This window comes from Vigna radiata, unplaced genomic scaffold (genome assembly GCF_000741045.1).
Source record: "Vigna radiata var. radiata cultivar VC1973A unplaced genomic scaffold, Vradiata_ver6 scaffold_310, whole genome shotgun sequence".
NCBI lineage: Eukaryota > Viridiplantae > Streptophyta > Magnoliopsida > Fabales > Fabaceae > Vigna > Vigna radiata.
The window spans coordinates 133,823-149,943 of record NW_014542572.1 but is presented as its reverse complement, the minus strand read 5'-3'; the positions used below and the strand labels follow the sequence as shown (position 1 = coordinate 149,943).

The window sequence follows — 16,121 nt, the reverse complement described above, 5'->3', positions numbered from 1 at the left end:
TTTAACCAATTCCTCAAACAAAAGATTTGGCCAATTTGGTTCAAATGGTTGATTTATGTGAAACCTGCAGATGTGTTTAACAGGATTAACATTCTAAAATCATGTGCCCATCTGGGAGCACTTGAACTAGAGGGGTGGAAAAATACCAACATTGGCATAACTCATACTTTGTTTGGGAAATATTGGGAAAGCAGAAAATGCATTTAAGGAAATGCATGAGAAAAATTTACTTGGATATGAATGATAATTGGCTTTGCCATTAATGGCCATGATGAAGAATCTCTATCCATGTGTTCAAATATGTTAAGATATATGCTAGTTTCACCAGATGAAATACATATTTCTGTGTCCTGTGCTGTAGGCCACTTAGAGATAGGGAAAAGTTTTTTCACTTGCATGACAATCCGACGTGGAATTTGCTGGGACATCAATCCAAAATTTCCAAATGTTAATGCAAGTAATTGAAAAGCTTCCAAGACTTGGTGAATGCGTCTTCAATCTAGAAGAGGTGAGATAATTTAAGCCAACTATCTAAGTACAAGTCATGAACTTTTGCTATGTAAAGGCATCATGTGTGGAGAGAAGACATACATAATCTAGAGAGAGGGGACCACATTTTGGAAACTCTAGGAAGTTTCTGAAAGGCAGAGGTGACAGAACTGATCAGACAACAATACCAGTTTTAACCCCATGCTTTGAGAATTCAATTATGTTCAAATTGTCCTTGCTGATGCAATATGAAAAATTCACATGTACCATGAAGGCATTTAACATGCGATGTAAGACTTTTAGTTAATAAACACGTGTTTATGTTTGGTCTATCGTGAATGACAGACCCTATACATATTCAGTGATTATTTTTAACTTTTTCTCAAGCTCATGGGATAAGGTGACTACCAAATTCAGAAAATCAGAGAATAAATTTGCATTTTTATCTGTTTCTTTTCAATATCATGTTTTACTTTTCTTCTTTCGCGTTTAATGTGTGTTTGGTCTCAGAAACAAATACCTACATATGAAACACACTTTTACTCAGAACACACCTATGATACTTTATTTTGTATTTTTTTTTATAATGTTTAATACATTTGATTTGAATTCACATAATAATAATAATAATCATATATTTATCATATTTTCAAGAATTTTTATACATTTTTCAACATGTATATTAGATACATGTCGTATCCAATTGACGTATTGTATCTGTGCATCATAGGTATACGCCCACATTAAACTCCAATATTACGTTTGAAATGCAGCCTATCGAGCAGACATTATGCTAACTGTCATGTCATTGTTTGAGTATTATGCATGAACCATGAAAGAAAAGGGCAATATCCTAATGTTTCAAAAAAGTAGATAAACGTTTAACGTGAACACCTATAATTTCTAAATACAGTGCAGGGAGCAACCAATCTCTTGAGGAATAAAAAAAAAGGAAAAAATTCTATGGAAGCAACCAGTGTTCTAAAGAATAAAAAGAATCAAATAAGATTCATCCAGTCTCCTATGGAATAAAAAAGGGGAAAGATATGAGGGAGCAAATAAGCTCTTAAAATAGGGAAAATACTAGTTTGCAGATCTGATGAGAGTAATTATCGATGGAGTGAATAAATTCCCAAGTTTCGCTTACTTAGAAGTGCTTTACAGTTTTTTGGATACAAGATGAGATGTTTACCTCATGCATTTTTTATGATATGCTCTAAACCATTTTTTGAAATAGAAATCAAGACAACAAACAACATTATCACAATTCGCACGAGATGACATAGATGATACATCCGAAGGTTTATCAAAAGCAATGCAAAACGAAAATACATGAATTTTGTTCTGACAAAGCAAGTAGGAAGAACAAAACATCGTCCAAAGTTAACCATTCACAATCTGGTCATCAACAACTTCTTTCAAGGGATCTAAGCAGAAAAGTTTATATCAGGAAACAATACTTTTGCTTGGTCAACAACAGCCTCAAATCCATCCTGGAAAGAACATTGAGCCATAGGCGAGAATATTTTTACATTTCATATTCTAGAACGTTACAAACAATAAAAGGTGATATTAAGGTCGTTATGCACTTTAGTAGTTCTTTTTGGAAGCTCAACATTATTTGGGCTTAAAATAAGAGATATGTCATTTGAGTCGATAATTAAAAATGTCTAGTCTTACACTCTACGATGCTAAGGGTAAGGGGCTGTGTGATGATAGGCTCAAAATGGTAGACCCAAAACTAATCAAGATAAGTTGGTCATACATTTTTAGTCCTACAAGAGCTAAAGGCCGGAGGCTGTGTGATGATAGGCACAAAGTGATGGACCTAATATTGATTGGATGTTTTAGGAGAGGAAGGTTTTGTTTATCATTGACCTAGTGGTTACTGAAGGAACTAAAAGGTCAGGTAGTAAAGATGGGACATTAAAGACTGAAAAGAGGAGTAAAGAGAGTGTTAAAGGAGAGAAAACTCAAGAGACAGGGGAATGAAGATAGAGAGGACTTTGGAAGGTTGAGAAAATCAAATCTGTAAATACTCTAGCTGATTGGATTTTTACCTTTTGCTAGAACAACTTGTCATATATATTTTGTTTGTGATAATAGCCATACAAATAAGTTTTCTTATCAAGTTTATTAATTGATAATTGAGAATATATTTAGTTGACTTGGTAACATTAGTTATGTTCAATTTGAAATATTTTGTAATAACTTGTGTCAGATAGAGGAACTGTACATATATGAGAAGCAGTTTGCATTAGTCAGTACTTGTCCACAATCACGTATTAAACCAATCCAAAACATGTTTGAAATGCAACTATCTAGCAGACATTATGCTAAGTGACAAGTCATTATTTGTGTATTGTTTATGACTGCTTGATGATGAACTGTCACCAGCCATACTTGTACTTGTAAAGAATCCAGGCAAGTTTGGCTGAGGCAGTGCAGATTCACTGCTAAGCATCATAACCACCGATGACATGTTTGGCCTATCTTCAGGATTTAGTTGCACACACAGTAGTCCCACATGAATTGTTCTTAGAGCTTCAGACAAATGGACTGACTCTGTTATTGCTGCATCAACTACTTCAGAACATTTGCCTTCAGTAAACAGCCTCCACACCTGCATAATTTTTCAAACCATTGGGTTATCAGCAGAAACATCTCAAAGGTGGTTAGATTTCAAGTTCATTCTTACATGTGCCAGCAGATTATCTTGATGACAGAATCCTTTATTTCTCTTCCCACTCACTATCTCCAATATCAGTACACCATAGCTGAAAACATCTGACTTTGTTGAATAAGCTCCATCAATTATGTACTCTGGAGGAAGATAGCCACTACAATCACATGCACCAAAAGTCATTGTAAGACAGTGCCAAGCGATCATATTCATACTACATTGGTGTAATCAGACACTTACTAGGTTCCAACTACATGTTTTGTGGTTGCTTCGATTTCATTGCCTCCAAAGCTTCTAGCCAGTCCAAAGTCCGAGATTTTTGGGTTCATTTCACTATCTAACAAAACATTCCCCGCTTTGAGGTCTCTATGAACTATTCTATGCCTTGAATCTTGATGAAGATAAAGAAGACCCCGTGCAACCCCGTTGATAATCAGCATGCGCCTTGGCCAATCTAGTAACATGCTCTTGTTTTCATCTGAGAAAAATGTGACCAAGTTTTAGATGGTGGTAGATCAGTTTCAGTAGTTCCTATGTAGGTAGATTATGGAATGACAAACTTAAGTGCAAAATAAATTAATATCTCTTCCTCATGCCATGATAAATAACTGGATAGAGGAAAATTTATTTCCTTTCTAACATGATTTTCTTGTATGTATCTGTTTAATTGCAATAATTTTCAAGCTAAAAGAATCCAATTAAACAAATGAATATATAACCCCAAATGAATGAAACAATTAAGAAGGTTTCTCTGGAAACAAACCAAATATGAAGGAATCCAAGCTTTTGTTGGGCATAAATTCATATACAAGCAATCTTTCTCCTGCTTGAAGGCAGTACCCTAGTAGCCTCACTAAATTCCTGTGCTGAAGCTTTGCAATATGCATAACTTCATTTTTGAACTCTGGAAGTCCTTGTTTGGAATTCATAGAGAGCCTCTTCACAGCTATTTCTCCTCCATCGGCCAGGATGCCCTGGAATTTGTGACGGTGACAGATTAAGCTATGAATAGACTTCATTTTACTAAAATATGTTACAGGAAAATTTACATGACGTTAATAGTTCAGTTCATGTGTTCCAACATTTAATTTGGTTTTTCTAATATGGAGAGTTGATTACAAAGAAGTTCAATGACGTGATATATGAAATTTGATATATAACAAGCAGCGAATTAATAAAGGAAAAGATGCATAGAATAAGAACTATAGTCATCAGCAGATCAGCTAAGCTCTGCAAGGTCTACTAGTCTGAATACTTTTGTCTTTGTTTTTTATTTTCATTTTTAATGCATAAAGTATAATACTGCTTTGAATATTTTATCTGTTTTCAAATATATTTGCATAACAAATAGAAAAAACAAAATCTGTCTGCTGTCAAGATTTCCTATAAAATAGTTTTGAGAACAGTAAATAAAGCAAAAAAAAGGAAATATGTTTTATTGTAACAAAAAATGGAAAACAGAAAATACTTTCTTAAAACAAATACTTCCTAGATTTCTTCCAGAAAAAGACATTGCTATAATTCCCGTCTCTTATAATTATCATCTCTAACCATTATTTGACCACACAGTAGTACAACACTGCACAAAATGTAAAAAAAATTATTAAATATCATCCATTCTATGCTCGTGAAGACATTTTAATAATTAATTACCTTATAAACTGATCCAAAGCCACCTTCTCCTAGTTTGTTATCAGGTGAAAAGTTGTTGGTTGCAGAAGTAATTGTAGACAACTCAAACATGGGTAACTCTAGATCTTTACTCTCGTGCTCATTTATTACATTCACGTCTGGTTCTAGATTACCTTCCATCTTTCCTGCAATATAGTAATTGGAATGTGTAAGGAATAAAGAAGATGAATTGTAGAATATGCTGTCTTCTGTACTCTTTGTACCTTAATCTGCCTCACCCAAGTCTAAAACAGAATAAAAGCAAACTTAGTTTAAACACCTTTTTTATTCAGCTATTGATAACATGACTCACTTTATTGACTAGCATTAAAGTGCTTTAATGATTGTGAATAATGAGTTATTCTTGTTGAGATTAATACCAGTTAACCAAATCTCAAGGGAGAAAGATAAACTCAAAGACAGTTAAAATCTATAAGGTAACTAAGTAAAATATGCCTGCATGCACTGACTCAGAGCTTACATCATCACCTATAGAGGTGTTTCAAATTTGTGGATAAAGCAGCCTAAGTTTGCAGTAAAAAGAACATATAGAAGAATCAAGAAACGTAATTATAAATCATAAATAGGAACTACTAAACCACCTTTCTGCCGTGTCTTCAACCGTTTATAAAGGGTGATGAAGGTTAAACATAGTATTAAAATTCCAATAAACAACACACAAATTATGAAAACACTCTCGTACTTCCGGATGTTGGATTTATGCAATTGCTTTCCTTCAGTAGCTTCTGTAAGAAAGAGATATTGCAAAACGGTAAGAGTGACAAGATGATAACAAAAGAAAGAAACAGAAGGGATGTTCCACAATTGAGAAACAATATCATACTTAATTCTGAACTAGCCATCCTTACGTATACATCTTCATCAACATCGGTCAATTTTCTTATGTCAACCAGATCATTGAACCAGAGTAAACACCCATTGGGCCCTTTACTCATATCCAATGCTGCATAAGCTTTACAGGAGCAGTTGTTCCTGCACAATGTCTTACAATCCTCAAGGCTCATATTTCTGGAAAACCAGGATCTCTCTGTGTCTGGTAACTTCAACCCTGAAACCGGCGAAAACTCATCTTCATGACAACTCAGTGAAGTTCTCCTGACACAACCACCATACAAGTCAGCCGTTTTGGGCACAAATCCATCCAAGCATTGACATGGAGGAATGATGTCTATATTGCAGGTAGCATAGGCTCCACATTTGCCGTAGTAATCACAGTCATCCACCGGAATTCGTGCATGCAAGCTCCAATCTTTTCGTTCATTATCCCAAAAGGTCCCCAGAATACGTCCCTCTGTTGTTAGCACCATCCTATGTAAAAATGACTTGTTGGTATGCTCAAACATGAAATACAACTCCTCCTCGTTCGAAATAAAAGTAAATCTAGTATAATCACTTTGTTTCAACAGAGGTGCCCCACTGAACTGAACACCATTCCATGATCCAAAACGATATATTTTAGTAGTTCCTTCTCTCAAAACAAACTGTGGATATCCAGTGATATCAAGTTGATAATTATATACACCATGAGATGGATCCTCAGAGCTATTCCATGATGACATGTATCGATTCAGACCTGTAACTAAATTTCTTCCAAACTTCTGTCCTGGCAAGAGTGTGTCCCCTGGATAATCAAAACTTTGCCACAGTAAATCCTTTGCCTCATCATTGCCGTTTCCATTCTGCACAATGAGATTTCCAGTATCCAAAAGTTTTGCCACCGGATGTCGTGCTGAGCCTGTTGTGTTGGAAGACCAGATGACACTCTTGTTGTGGTTGAGAAGAACAAGAACTCCGGTTTCATTGAGCTTCAAAACCCCTGATGAGTCATTAAGAGGGTTGTCTCTGTTGGCAACCCATACTGCAGTCTGTGTTGGGATCTCATTATACCAAATTCCCACATAACGGTTCTTGGAATTGCCTGGACTGAAGAATCCCAGTGCATAGATTTTGCCAGGTGAAACAATGACTTGGCCATCACTGATAGATTGCAATACATTAATACTTTCTCTCACAGTGGTAGCTGCTATACTATTCAGCAAAGCAAGACAGAACGGAAGCAAGGTAACTCTTTCCATTCAGGTGCTTATCCTTTTCTTCAATATTTCTGTTCCAGTAATCGCAATGCTTTTAATATATCAACAAACTGAGGTATAAAACCTGAAGCACTCCCTCCATGAGTTGATTTTTCAACTTGTGTGGTTCGTTAATGAGGCAGGTGTGCTCCATAAAGTCAATGATCTCAAAACAAGTTGGTCCCAGACAGTAAACTTGGCATTCTTCGAACAGAAAGCAACTTAGACATGCTTTTGGTGATGTGTACAAAAAGTGGTTGGTATCTATTTATGCATATACTATACATAAAGTTGAGGCACATGTAAGCTGACTCTTTAATTAATGAATGAATAGACACAATGTACAGAATGAAGAGTGACTTAATGTTTGCCATTGAAAAGGAAATCATCCTAATGTTAATCATCTTATCTGCCAACATTACAGTTTGTGATGCGTCCAGCCAAACAACAGTGTGAAAACCATGCAGAAAAGGTTGAATTTGGACTACCTTCACCAACAATAACCGTTGCATTCAATGCAAGCTAAAACTTTTTAAACCTCCAATGATTTAGGCGCATTATTAGAATTTATCAAGCTAGCAAATTATACCTGTATTGATAGGTCATTTGAGAGGGATTTAGAAGGAAGATTCAATGATAATGAAACACCAATCAAACTCACGGAAAGGATTCACACCACCTCCAATTCAAAACTTTGATTAAGACCATAAATTTATAATTCTTCTTTTTTTAGTTGTCAACTTTTACATTTTTATTCAATATGAAATTTTGACTCAATTAAATTTCTAATAATCTTTCCATGTGTGAGTCTCTTTTATATTGGTACATTCTCGAGCAGAAACATTTCTAACCAAGAATACCTTAATGATAACTCATTATTGTACCATTGCACAACCGAACATGTTTGTCTAAAACCTTTGAAGACTTTAAATACAAGATACCATATCATATTCATTTTAGCCCGATCACTAAAATGATCCTTTGACTCTATTACCATTGATGGTTATTTCGAGAAAGATTTATCAAAGAGATTAAAAAATAATGAGTCAAACTCACATAAAGAGTCATGGGTATGACAAAACCTCTTATGATCAATGTGATTTTGTGAAGAAATTCTAACAACATTTATTATTCTTTTACTCTATGTTAAGAACATGTCAATTGTTGGTCATGAGATGAATGGGATTCAAAGTCTCAAAAGAGGGTTAAACAAGTCCTATGAAAGATTCGGGTCCTAAAAAAAAAAATCTTAACATGAGAATTGTTCGTGACAAGAATGAAAAAATGGGTGGCTTTCCCAACCAAAATACATTGAAAAGTATTATAAAGATTTAATATGAACAATTCAAATTCGATTAGAACTTCACTTTAATGTCACTTCAAGTTGAGCTTAAAGCAATGTCCTACAAATGAAAACTAGAAAAAAATATACAAAAAGTTTCATATTCATCTGCAATTTATAGAATGTGATGTATGTTATGGTATGCATAAGGTCAAACCATATATTGTTGGTATTGTTAGTTGCTTTCCTTGCAAATTTTGAAAAACCTAATGGACGAGTTATAAAGTGAATACTTAAGTATCTCATATATACTTTTAGAGTTTGTTTGTTTAAGCAAACCCTATGTTCAATGATTACATAGAAGTAAACATGACTAATGACATGGATAGTAAGAAATATATTGTGGTTACTTAGTGACGGGTGTCGCACCTTATGCAAACTTTTATGTGCATAAAAGAATGCAGTATAGACTAGGAAATGACTCCTAGGTCGTCTCTCAAGCACCAATTTTGCGGTTCAAGAATTAAGTCAAACACGAAGTGTGGGGGGGGGGGGGAGTGTTTGTGAAAATGTTGTGGTGCATACGGATGAATAAAATCAAAATGCTGACGCAAATTGAAACGCAAACACAGATCTAAAAATGGTTTTAAAGACAGACTGGACACGGTTGGTCATTAACTTAATTACAATGTTTCCTATCACAGATCAACAAAATAAAGTTGCGATTCAAACCTCTAATCCAAAAAAGTTAACCAACTAAGCGAAGGTTAACCCGGTTTTCATAAAAGCGAACTAAGCGGACGCAGTGTTAATGTCAAATCTAATTTACACCATGCAGTTACATCGACTAAGCAAAGATGTAACACCAACTGCGCAACTAAGCGCATGCCCAATTGCAAGTGCAAGGTCAGAGTGGCAAACACAATCACAGTCCAGGTATCTTAAGGAAACAGTGCAATATCATTAATGACCAACCAAATTAATTTAAGCTAGCATGACAACTAAATTATCTCTACCACAAATATAAGACAACATTAAGACAAAATAAAATAAAATACTAAACACCAACACTGTTACAAACAACTATCTAACAAAATTAAATTAACTTAAATGCTAATTTAAATTAGAGAAACTAAAAGCAACTAATCCTACTATGCAAACTAATTTAAAATAAAAGAAACAATCACACATGCTCTTTCCTACACATTCACGTGACCCAATGTGCACCAAATAAAGAAATTGAAAATGAAAATGGCCAAAGAACACCTCTTGGCTGTGAGTTATGTTCCACCAAGTCAAACTTCAAATTCCACCTTCAATAAGCCACAAAATGTGTTGACTTCTTGTCCCATGTGCACCATTTTCCAAGGGAATTAACATGATAATTAGAATAACATTGTACTATACCCGAGCTTGAATGATTATTAGAATAACATGATAACCTCAAACATCTAAACTCTCACATTAATGTGTACAATAATAAAACCAAATGCTAATTCTCCTTTGATCAAGACCAACCATCCTCATATAAATCATATATACAGATAATTTCCTTAACAACTTATAAGATCACATTAAATATACAAAACAATGAACATGGAAGGTTGAACTACCCTCTTAATCCTGCTTAGCGAGATTATTCACTGGCTAAGCAAGTAGTGCCTGAAAGCCCACTCGCTTAGAAATTACATGTCTGTCCCAACGATACAAGCACTAGAATTCACAAAGATTAAATAACTCATAATTTGTTCAGCAAAGTGTTGTCGCACTCAACGATAACCAAGTCAGTGAACTCTCTGACTTTGGAGTCGCTCAACGAGTGTTGCCTCGCCCAACGAACCTGCATAATTATGTAGAACATAATTCAACAAATTGATTGCCAATTAAGTCAATACCACATATAGAGTCCAAAATACACCAAATACAAATTACACTATATTCATAGGCTCAAAACATCATATTTGCAATACCATAAAAACAATATTCTCAAATTTCATCATACAAACCAAATCATATAAATTTGAGGATTTAATCCCTATTTGAATAGGTAAAACTCAACACTAAGCTCAATCGTTCATACAAATCACAGGCATTAAATCAGTAACTTGAATATGACAAAAACATAAAATATTAGTGACTTAAAACAACTCTAAAATATTCTTTTACTTATGACTCGACTCAAATAGCTCTAAAAATAAGACACTTATAACTCTACATGATGCTCTATATACACATAGTAACATCATAAAAACTTATATAGAAGACAAAAAGCTCACATGCAAACAAAAAAAGCTCACACGCAAGAGAATACATATTTAAGCTTAGAGAAAGAGTAAAAGACCAATTTACTCTATTTGAGATTCTAATCCGGCCACCCTTGAAGTCATCGCTTTAGTCACAGAGACGGTCTCTAATCTCGTCAAACAATTGAACAAAGAGGAAGTACTATTAGAGAGAAGTTAGTGAACTCTAAAGAGGTGATATTTAGAAAAATTGTATGTTTTAAAATATTAAAACTCATTTATAACAAAGCTATTTATACTAAATCTTTTTAATATTAAAATAATCAAATTTCACTATTTTTAAACCAACTATCAATTCTAAAATATAATTTTTTAAATCTTCACAAAACAAATATTACAAGTCCAATTATGATGAAAGTAGATGTAGATAAGATTAAAATTTCTAGCTATTCTTAGTAGAGGTTTGTATGAGTCAAAATTGTCTCATTACATGACATTGGAGGTTAACTTATTTATAGGAACACAATATCCTGATTCTCGTGTTAAAATTATTCATATCAAGTTGAATAGTGTTTGATGTAAAATGTTCACTAGGATGTTAACAAAAATCACATTGGACTATTTCAGTATCCTTCTTGATGGATGTATCTCATCTTTTGAGGTATTACCAAAATTTTCACAACCTAAACCTAGTTTGTGGCGAGCATGAGAAAACCACCCAATATCAAATATTTGTTTTATACAAGACACAGACAAGAGGAAGATTTGAAGGTGTACCTTAGACAATTATGTAGAATCATTGCCCAAATTCTCCAACTCAATGAAATAATGTTTGTGCATGCCTTTATAAAGGCATCCATAATGTGTCATTTGATGAATCCTAAATGCAAAGAAAGGAAGAAAAATATTGTAAAGATAAGATTGAGAGCGATCAGATTGAGAGCGACTTCCCACATTGAGATCAAGGAAGTCATGGCAAGAAAATAGATGTAGGAACTAAAGAAAAAAGATACCTCGTCTCAAGAAACTAAAATAAGTTGGATTTGAAAATTTGAGAAAAAATATAAAGAGTAAGTATTTTTGGCAGTACAAACCTTGTTAACATTATGATCTTAAAGTAAATAAGATAGATGAGGAACTAAATGAGGAGGACGAACCAGCCGCATCGTCATCATACCCTTGACCTTCGTCTCTAGACATATTGGTGGATCGTGAGGAAAGAGACATTACCTTTGGAATGAAAAGCGAACGGGTGGAAAAGCGAAAAGATCGGTTATAGACAACGGAAGATCGGGAATGGAAGGATCTGTATTTGATAATGGTGGTGAATGACGAGGGGCCCTCCCTTATTTATAGCCGCAAAAGACGGTTTCGTGGATTCATTGTGACCGTTAATTATCACCAAATCCAACGACGGATAACACGTGTCTTTTCATAACCCAGGTTTGAATGATAGCTAAACTAATCTCAACCTTTCATGCCTTTCTGATCGTAGGGTTGAAACGTCGTGACTCTTCCTATTTCACCCATCTTCGGCGTATTGGTTAACCCTTTCGCCTTTAGCAAATGCTCAGGGCTTTGGGGGGCTTATGTAGTGTAGTGAAGGGGGAGCGTCGAGGATCGATCGGAAAGTAGAAAAGGTCGATTGGGAGGAGAAGGAAGATGATCGGTAAGTGCAACTGTAATGACAAAAAGGTAGGGGCGAAAATCACGGGCATGTTGTTAGTGGTTATCAATGTGGTGCGAATCTTGCGGGTAAAGTTGACAACGGTTACAGAATCTAACATCTATAAATATAAGGATACCTAGCCAGGTATATTTCACTTTTCTGATTATATTTATGCTGGTTGTGTGGTGACTTTGCTGACTTGAGCGTCAGAGTGCTAACTTGTAGATCACAACTGATCGACACTAATGGTGAAAAGATTCAAAGGATAACAAGAGCAACAGTCGAGATAGCGGGGATTGTGTTCGACACTTGAGTCTTACATTCGAAACAAACAAATAAAATTTAAATATTTTATACATAATTGATTTTTATTTTGATTACTTTATTTATATATATATATATATATATATTTACTTTTAATATATACTGAATTAAAAAAAATCTATATGTATTAAGTTTAAAGAGTTTCATGTAAACTGGAATATTTATTAGTTTTCTTTTATCAATCTAACATAATACTTCCATTCAAAAGTTATAATTTACTATATATTTAATTTAAAAAACATTAAATAATTAAAACAAATATATCGTATGACATGACGTAGACCTTAAACTCATATATCGTAAAATGTCTTTCATTGACGCAGCCGCAGTCAACAGTCAAACGAGACCAGAACTTAAAAGGAAAAAAGAAGTAAATGCTAACAAGGGCCACTGACAGGATATAGGTTAAAATTTTTAAAATCATATTTGTTAAACCATTAAAGTACATAGAATGGATTTTTTTTTAACGATTTTTAGTGTGTTTCTATTTAATTTTTAGTTTCTTAGCTAGCTTCCTAAAAACACTAGTAAACTCTTTCTATTAGTGGTTTCTTTCTTCTAGACACCAATATGTAAAAATGCTCATGCTAAATTTAATAGAAAATAATTTCCCAATTTGAAGAATATCTTTTAATAAAATAAACAAATTAAATTAACTAACAATCTTAACAAAAATGAATTAGCAAATTCATTTACATTTAAGTTTAAAACAGTTATAAAGTTTATTAAAACCTCCTAATTTCAATAAATATAAACTGTTATTTAATAATTATTTTGTAATTTAAAAAAATGTATTGAAATGAAAGATTTTCTATTAATCAATTAAGTCTTGATAACATTTATATACAAAGAAAAAATGTGAGACTTGCCATTAAATTATGAAAGTGCATTAGTTTCTATAAGGTTTAATACCTATTTTGGTTCCTTTGGGAGGGTTTGTTCAAAGTGGTCCCTCCTTTTTTCAAAAGTTCACTTAAGTCCTACCTTTCGCAAAAACTGTTCAAAGTGGTCCTTTTTGGTAACGGTGTTAAGTTCACTAACAGCAGACCTGCCAGTTGTCTAATATGTGCTGATGTGGCATTGTTATGTGTTTTAAAAAAAAAAAATATTGTGACGTGTAAATGTATGTTGTTAGGGTTAAATTAAAAAATGAATTAGGGTTATATTACAAAATGAATTAGGGATTTGGATTAATTAAGTAAACAAATTGTTGGTCAGATGCAAATTTTACCCAAATTTGCGATTGCAATTGGGATTTTCTGGATTTGACATTAGGGTTCATCAAGCTTCAATCATCAATCTTATACATACATCAAGCAACCGAAAATGCTTGAACCCTTCCAAATGCAAGCAACAAATTACAGATGCCAGGCACCCTTGCTCTTCTTTAACAAAAACAATTCAAACCAAATATAACCCTCTGCGGAAGATTCGCATGTTCTAATATAGAAGAAACTCTCGTAGCTCCAGAAAACAAGCAAGGGAAAGGGTTAAATGCAAATTGATTCAAATTCCTCATCCCATTTCAATGTGAGTACAAAACCCACTAAAAAGATAAAGCTTTAAGGGTTTAAATTTGGGAGGTGCACTGGTCCTGAAGCCTTCCCAAATCCCAAATACGACGACATTCTTCTTATTCTTCTTCTATGAAACAACTATTCTGTTTTGGCACGGAGCATAAACTTCTTCTTCTTCTTCTGATGACCTTTTCTCCTTCTTCGCTTGGATTCGGGATAAAGAAGAAACCCAAAAATCAGGTATCGTTCTTCTTCTCTTCCCAGCGGGAGTGAACTTTTAAAACTTCTATGGGTCTTACGAAAACTCAGTGTGGTGATTCCAAATTGATCCTCAAGGTGATTAAGCGAGTGAAGAAAGGAAGCAAGACTATTCAGACAGGTTAAAATTATATTCCAATCGCAAGCCCAAAAAATCTCAATCCTAATCATCTTGAAGATTGATAAACCCTAATCGCAAGCTCAGTCGCAATTGCAAATTTGGGTAAAATTTGCATCTTACCAACAATCTGTTTACCTAATTTAACCCTAATTTTATTACAATTCCATGTCACAATTAATAATTTTTTTTAACATATAACAATGCCAACACAATAAAAATGTTACACATCATCAAATATTTGCCAGCTAGGCAGCTCTGCCGTTAACAGAATTAACGCCGTTATCAAAAAGGACCAACTTGAACCGTTTTTGCGAAAGGTAGGACTAAAGTGAACTTTTGAAAAAAGGAATGACCACTTTGAACAAACCCTCCCAAAAGAGGGAACAAAATAGGTATTAAACCTTTCTATAATAATAGTAGAAGTACTATTTTATAGTGTAGTGGACGGTTCTACCCTTCTGTTAACTTCCACGAAAGTCCACTCGAAAGTAAACCGTGTGTATTTGTGTGTGTCTGACCGAGTTTGTTCCTGTCTGTTGCTTAGTTGTCTTCAATGTATCTATCTATGCCTTCTCCTTCTAGGAAGATCCCATTCCACATTCCTCTCTCTTCCCTTCTTCATCTTTATATACTATCATGTTCCCTTCATCATCCTCACTATCTTATCAATTCATCCATTTCCATTGTTTCTCTCTTTGATCTTTGTTCTCTCTTTTTACTCACCCAACTCCAATTCACCGTTATGGCAGCACAAAATTCCCAAACCCAGTTCCAAGATTTTTTGCCTGTGATGGCCAACAAGCTTGGTGGGGATGGCCTAATCGATGAACTATGCAATGGCTTCAATCTTTTGAAGGATTCAGAAAAAGGGGTTATCACCTTTGACAGCCTCAAGAGAAATTCTGCCCTTCTTGGCCTTCAGGGCCTCAGTGATGAGGATCTTCGCTCCATGCTTGTGGAAGGTGACTTTGACGGTGATGGGGCGCTCAATCAGTTGGAGTTCTGTGTTTTGATGTTCAGACTCAGTCCTGAACTCATGGAAGGCTCAAAGTTGTGGTTGGAGCAAGTCCTTCAACAAGAACTCAAAGATTACTTCTAATTTTTTTCCCCTTTTTATTCATTTGTCATTTTGGGCAATTTCCCATATACTTTTGTAAGGAAACGAAAAGAAAATGAAATGGCAGAAGTGCTTCATTTGATACTTCCCGTATATTTATCAGTTTTTTAATTATTATGCACAAATGCTGGTTAACCTCTTTTATGCTACTTTAAAAAAATCAATCTTTTTTGTTATTTGTTCTGAAAAATTGATGATTGAATTCTGCCGTCTTATTCCTGCATTGAACAGACTCTATTCTGAACGAGTTGTGAATTAGTCTTAATTGTCGGCTGCCTAAATAGGGTTAAACTCAATTGGCTTAGAAAAGCTAATAAAGTCGTGAAGACTTGGATGAACTAAAGCACCAAGATGCAAGTCTTTTTCCACTCGTCATTACTCAATATTCAACTTTAGGTGAAATATCGTTTTCAAAACTGTGTATGGTGCAGAGGAATCAAAAGAGAGTGTGTGAACTCTAGCTAATCAAATAGACCCTTGCTTGACCACAAGTTTGAGGGCATAGACTTGACAAGTTTTTGGAGCATGTTTCATGCATTAGCTTCTGGAAGTTGCACAGATGTGTTTACCTGATAAGCCGTTGCGTTTCTTGAAGGAACTATTGTTTTCGCCTTCAAGCATGAGTGCAAGGAAGCATGGAGACAATATCACGAA

At 34.4% G+C, this 16,121-nt stretch overlaps 2 protein-coding genes across 2 annotated transcripts; one reads left to right on the top strand and one right to left on the bottom strand.

Annotated features, from left to right (window-relative positions):
* Positions 1–2,728: 2,728 nt before the first annotated feature.
* On the bottom strand, positions 2,729–7,067 carry LOC106780431 (G-type lectin S-receptor-like serine/threonine-protein kinase At4g27290). The gene is made up of 7 exons (XM_014668716.2): positions 5,688–7,067; positions 5,446–5,589; positions 4,826–4,989; positions 3,936–4,146; positions 3,413–3,650; positions 3,188–3,329; positions 2,729–3,112 (listed from the first exon to the last, which is right to left on the bottom strand). Exons 1-7 carry the CDS (start codon positions 6,937–6,939, stop codon positions 2,807–2,809), a joined length of 2,457 nt encoding a protein of 818 aa, XP_014524202.1. The 5' UTR covers positions 6,940–7,067; the 3' UTR covers positions 2,729–2,806.
* Positions 7,068–14,923: 7,856 nt separating this feature from the next.
* Positions 14,924–15,551, top strand: LOC106780432 (calcium-binding protein PBP1-like). The gene has a single exon (XM_014668717.2). It carries the CDS (start codon positions 15,093–15,095, stop codon positions 15,447–15,449), a length of 357 nt encoding a protein of 118 aa, XP_014524203.1. The 5' UTR covers positions 14,924–15,092; the 3' UTR covers positions 15,450–15,551.
* Positions 15,552–16,121: the final 570 nt, after the last annotated feature.